Source organism: Helianthus annuus, chromosome 10, assembly GCF_002127325.2.
Source record: "Helianthus annuus cultivar XRQ/B chromosome 10, HanXRQr2.0-SUNRISE, whole genome shotgun sequence".
In the NCBI taxonomy this organism is placed as follows: Eukaryota; Viridiplantae; Streptophyta; class Magnoliopsida; order Asterales; family Asteraceae; genus Helianthus; species Helianthus annuus.
Genome location: NC_035442.2, coordinates 89590686 through 89595394, shown reverse-complemented (window position 1 = coordinate 89595394; position 4709 = coordinate 89590686). Strand labels below are relative to the sequence as shown.

General features: G+C 35.9%; 1 protein-coding gene across 2 annotated transcripts; it reads right to left on the bottom strand.

Moving 5' to 3' along the window:
- Positions 1-979: 979 nt before the first annotated feature.
- LOC110884644 (protein SYM1) lies at positions 980-3817 on the bottom strand. Of its 2 annotated transcripts, XM_022132369.2 has the most exons (6): positions 3383-3813; positions 2442-2582; positions 2236-2349; positions 1684-1857; positions 1257-1372; positions 980-1159 (listed from the first exon to the last, which is right to left on the bottom strand). In XM_022132369.2, exons 1-6 carry the CDS (start codon positions 3725-3727, stop codon positions 1078-1080), a joined length of 972 nt encoding a protein of 323 aa, XP_021988061.1. In that variant the 5' UTR covers positions 3728-3813; the 3' UTR covers positions 980-1077. The 2 variants fall into 2 exon arrangements, with proteins under 2 accessions (XP_021988061.1, XP_035834402.1); XM_035978509.1 differs by lacking the exon at positions 2442-2582 and having other exon boundaries at positions 3383-3817.
- Between the last annotated feature and the right edge of the window lie 892 nt (positions 3818-4709).

Here is a 4709-nt window from a genome sequence, read left to right as displayed (position 1 = left end):
GGTATATTCGGTACCGGTACCCACTTTTGGGGATTTCGGTAACGGTATTTTCGGTACCGGTTGGTAATGAGCTCATCAAATCCTGTAGCAACGCAACAATGCAAGTAATTGCATCGTTTAGATTACTTTTCATACACACAGTAAGTAAAGTGTATTTCGTTTGAATGAGCTTTTATATACACAACTTATTTTGCTTTATTTTTTGTCTTTTTTCTGTAATGAATGAATTGTAGCATGTAAAATTAACTTGGATATTTAGAATATTGATGATCAAATCGTATCAAATCCTGTAAACGAACCGGTATCGTATCGGTACCAAATTTAATATACCAAATCATTTTCGGTACCAATTTGGTACCCACCTTTTGGCGTTTTCAGAATCGTTTCTTTCGGTTCGACACTGATCTAGCACCATACCTGTATTTATTGATTTTACCTTCAAATACCATACCGTATTGTACCGAGCATTTTCGGTGCCGGTACCTAATTTCGATGATTTTCTGGATCGGTACTTTCGCTGTCGTTACCGGTACCGAGCTCATCCATATTTTAACTTGTTAGCACCGTAATAACTGAACTGAAAACAACCGAATTTCCAACGTGTAGGACGTGTGGGTCATATTATTATATATTAGGTTATTTAAAATCGTTTTTTTATGACGGAGTGACTATCCTTACCACGTCATTTTATTTATGTTTTGATATTCGATATCTGTTTGCCGTTGCTGACATGCCTTTTGTAGTCATTGGGTCCCGCCGCAACGCGCGGGATGAAAATAACTAGTTAATTATAAAAACACTAACTAATATTTGATTGGTCCAAACTTTGAAATCTCCCCCCATACCCGGCGCTACATATATCACGCCTCCCCCATTTTTTGTCTCATAAAGCCCTTCGTAATGGTGTTTGGAGCTTTATAGGGGCTTTATGTGGGTGCATAGCGCCCCACTACACATTGTCTAATGGTTGGGGATCTTCTAGTACAACAAATGACTGAATCTTTGATTTTCATTTTGAATTCTACACATAATACAACATACAACTCATATTACAAATCAAATCATAATGTATATAGTTTAGTGTTTCTTTGATGGGCTGTTTGGGTCTACTTCTGAACTTGTATCTGAAATCCTTGTTTCTGATTTCTCATTCGAGTACCTAAAAACAAAATAAAATAACTTAAGGATGTATTTGCATCGCCTAGTTGTATATGAAATTAAAAAAGAATGAAATATTGTTGAAGGAAGATACTTACGTAGAGAGTATAGTTACCCATACGAGCTCCACACAGTCCACCCAAAGAAGTCTTTGCTCCACCGGAATCAAACCGTAGGTTACTAAGTGTGCAAATGGCCATAGTTTCCATCCAGCCTAACAAACACCATACAAACATTTTTCGAGTGAGGACATCTTATATAAGTTCAAACCGTCTGTAAGCTCAAAAGAAAAAAAGTTATTTTAGGCTTTTAGCATGAGCTAAATCACGACACTGATTAACTGCTGTCTTTATTTCTTGATCCTAAAGTATTATTATTGGAATTTGGGCCAGTTTTGGTTATATTCGGTGACCCGGCCCTGTAACATGATGAAACTCATGGAAAACTTTTTTTGACGTGCCACTGCGACATTTTCGCTAGATTATTTTATCTATAATCCAATACAACTTTTAACCAGGTTCTTACCGTCAACAATGGCAAGAATGTTGTTTTCAGTTCATTGAATATATTTGCAGGGGACTCGAAACGCAGCAACCCCAAGACAACAAAATAGATGCTGTTCCACACTGCTGACCACACGGTTTGGTCAAATGCGATCTTTGCAGGAACGACCCACCAATCTTTAAACGGAATAAGGGCCTAAAGAAACAAGTGTCATGCATCTATTCTTGGGTATTTAAACATAGAGTTAATTACTGTTTTCGTCCCTGTGGTTTATCAAAAATCACTATTTCAGTCCATTAGTTTAAAAATTGCGATTTCAGTCCTTGTGGTTTCACTTTCGTAACCATTTCAGTTCTTGTGGTTTCACTTACGTAACCATTTCAATCCATTATTTTGTTAACTACATGGACTGAAATGGTTACGAGGTGGACTGAAATGGTTAAGAAAGTGAAACCACAGGGACTGAAATCGCAATTTTTAAATTAATGGACTGAAACAGTGATTTTTGACGAACCACAGGGACGAAAACAGTAATTAACTCTTAAACATATATGTAACAGAATAGTGAAATACCTCACATAACTGGTAATAGTAATGAGAAAGAGATCCATGGAGAGTGAACCCAACAAGGCCCGACCGAAACAAGCGGATCCTATCAAACTCAAATAGCGGCTTCCCTTCGTAACACTATCAAAAAAAAAAAAAAAAAAAAAAAAAAAACAATTATAAATAACTGAAACAGGAAACAATTCCAACAAGTTTGGAAGTAAAGAACTTGCTTGTGCAATCCAATCGCCCAAAGAATAAACGATCCCACTAATCACCATCTTAGCCAAAACGGGATTTTCTTTAAGAGCTTCTTCATAAGCAATCCAATTGTGCTCGGGAGCATATCTAAGTATTTCATAAAGGGTCCATCCCTGTATGATGAAATTAATTATTAGTTTCGCCAACTGCACCATTCTCTTTAAGCATTTATGTCTAGTCTACTACACAATTAAAACACAACACTTTTCAGAACCAAATTTTATGATCTTGTAAGTGATTTAGTTCTAATCACAGGTATGCCCATCCATGTAACCAAATCTAACACTTGTACTACATAAGCAACGGCTCTTACAAATACTTATGCTAGAATTGTTTCTATGTTGAAAAGAAAGAAGAAGCTGTTATCAAGTATAATCTAAAGATTAAGTTATAAAAATCGTCCTTTATGTATGTCACTTATTGCAAACTGTGTCCTTTATATTCAATAATTACAAAAAACGTACCCGATGTTTGCAAACCCTTGCAAGTTATGTCCACTAGCCCTAACTCAGTTAATTTTTTGTGGTTAAATCTGAACAAATGGACCCCACATGAGGGTATTTTGGTCATTTTACTCTCACGCGAGGTCCATTTGGTCAGATTTAACCACAAAAATACCCTCATGTGGGGTACATTTGTTCAGATTTAACCACAAAAATTAACTGAGTTAGGGCTAAACTACATTACTTGCAAGGGTTTGCAAACATCGAGTACGTTTTCTGTAATTATTGAAGACAAAGGACACAGTTTGCAATAAGTGACATATATAAATCACGATTTTTGTAATTTACTCTAATCTAAAACTAGCTTTAAACCCCTAATTTTCACATTGACAAGCAAACCAATGTATGATCAAAAGGCAATTTCATAAAACTAAACACATACAAGGTAAATTAAAATCAAACTGACATACATGCCAGTACTCATGATCAATGGTGAGCAACCTGGTGACAGCAAGAGTACCAAACCCAAGAACAATCGAAGCATTAATCGCTTTACTCGCAAACTTGTCAATTCCTTCAGACCCTTCTCCCACAACTCCACTCTCCCTTTCACTTCCATTTTGTTCATCTGCCACCACCTCTTTATCCTCCGCAATTGATTTCATCACTGGGTATACTTTATGATTCTTTCTCGATTGAGAAAACAATTTAGTCGGAGGAGAGATCGAGAAGGTCGTTGAATATGAGATGGGGTTTGTGGGTGGAGAGACTTTGTGGCCGGAGAAGAAGACGACATGATTGTTCACGGTAGCCATGACTGCTGTACGATCATAACAACTTCTTTTTTTGATGTATTATTTTATTGGTATGTATGTTTGGGGATTTGAGGATTGCAACGTGGGCTTTGTTATCTTCATATTTTTTGTAGAATACCAATTTTATTTGTTTTCTTCTTCTCACATCTTTAGGGTGTAAGGAGTGGTTAAACACTTTAGAGTGGTAAACTAAAAAATCAATTCGCGTCATATCAATCAGGCAAAAGTGTTTAAACTTTGCTGAAAATTGTTGGCAATGGTTTAGACACTTGGTGAAGTGGTAAACTATTTTTTTAAATAAAAGGAAAAAGTTGTGATTGGTTGAGATAGGAATAGACCCCACCCCACCACACACACCCTCTACTTCACCGCATCGGCATCACACCACCGATTTGGTAAACTTGGAAGCGGCAAACTTTGTTGGTGGTGGTGTTTACCGAGTGGTAAACTAGTTTGCCACTCCTTCCCGCACCCCACTCCGGACACCCTTAGTTTTAATAAGATTTTCTATGGTTCTTGATAAAAGATTCTGATGGTTTACTACACAAACAATTAGTTAAGAATGTAAATTTCATAGAGTATATAGAAATGTTGTTAAAACTAAAATTATATACCCTTAGTGGAACTTAATGTGATTTGATTTTGTGTTACTAACAAGTTCAGAGTCTATGAAACGAGTTCCTTACATGAATATTTTGAAGTAAAGATTATAAAAACATAACTTAAATATAAGTTTTTATTAATATATCTGAATAAACGTGTAACATGTTTTGGTGACATAATGCCCTTTTGATATCATACCGACCAGATGATCCGAGCTTTAAGTATAAGTTTTTATTAATATATTAGAATAAACGTGTAACATGTTTTTGTGACATAATGCCCTTTTGATATCATACCGACCAGATGATGCTTAAAGGAGATTTTCTTTCTCTATACGCGATTAGAAAAATAAAAGAAAAACCGACCTAATTATGCTTCA

Excerpts from the sequence above, each read along its gene's own strand:
- LOC110884644 (XM_022132369.2), bottom strand. The coding sequence starts at position 3,727 with ATGGCTACCGTGAACAATCATGTCGTCTTCTTCTCCGGCCACAAAGTC. Across the intron at positions 1,858-2,235 it reads ACTATTACCAGTTATGTGAG|GCCCTTATTCCGTTTAAAGA; the intron begins GTATTTCACTAT and ends TTGTTTCTTTAG. Across the intron at positions 1,160-1,256 it reads TGGGTAACTATACTCTCTAC|GTACTCGAATGAGAAATCAG; the intron begins GTAAGTATCTTC and ends TTTTGTTTTTAG.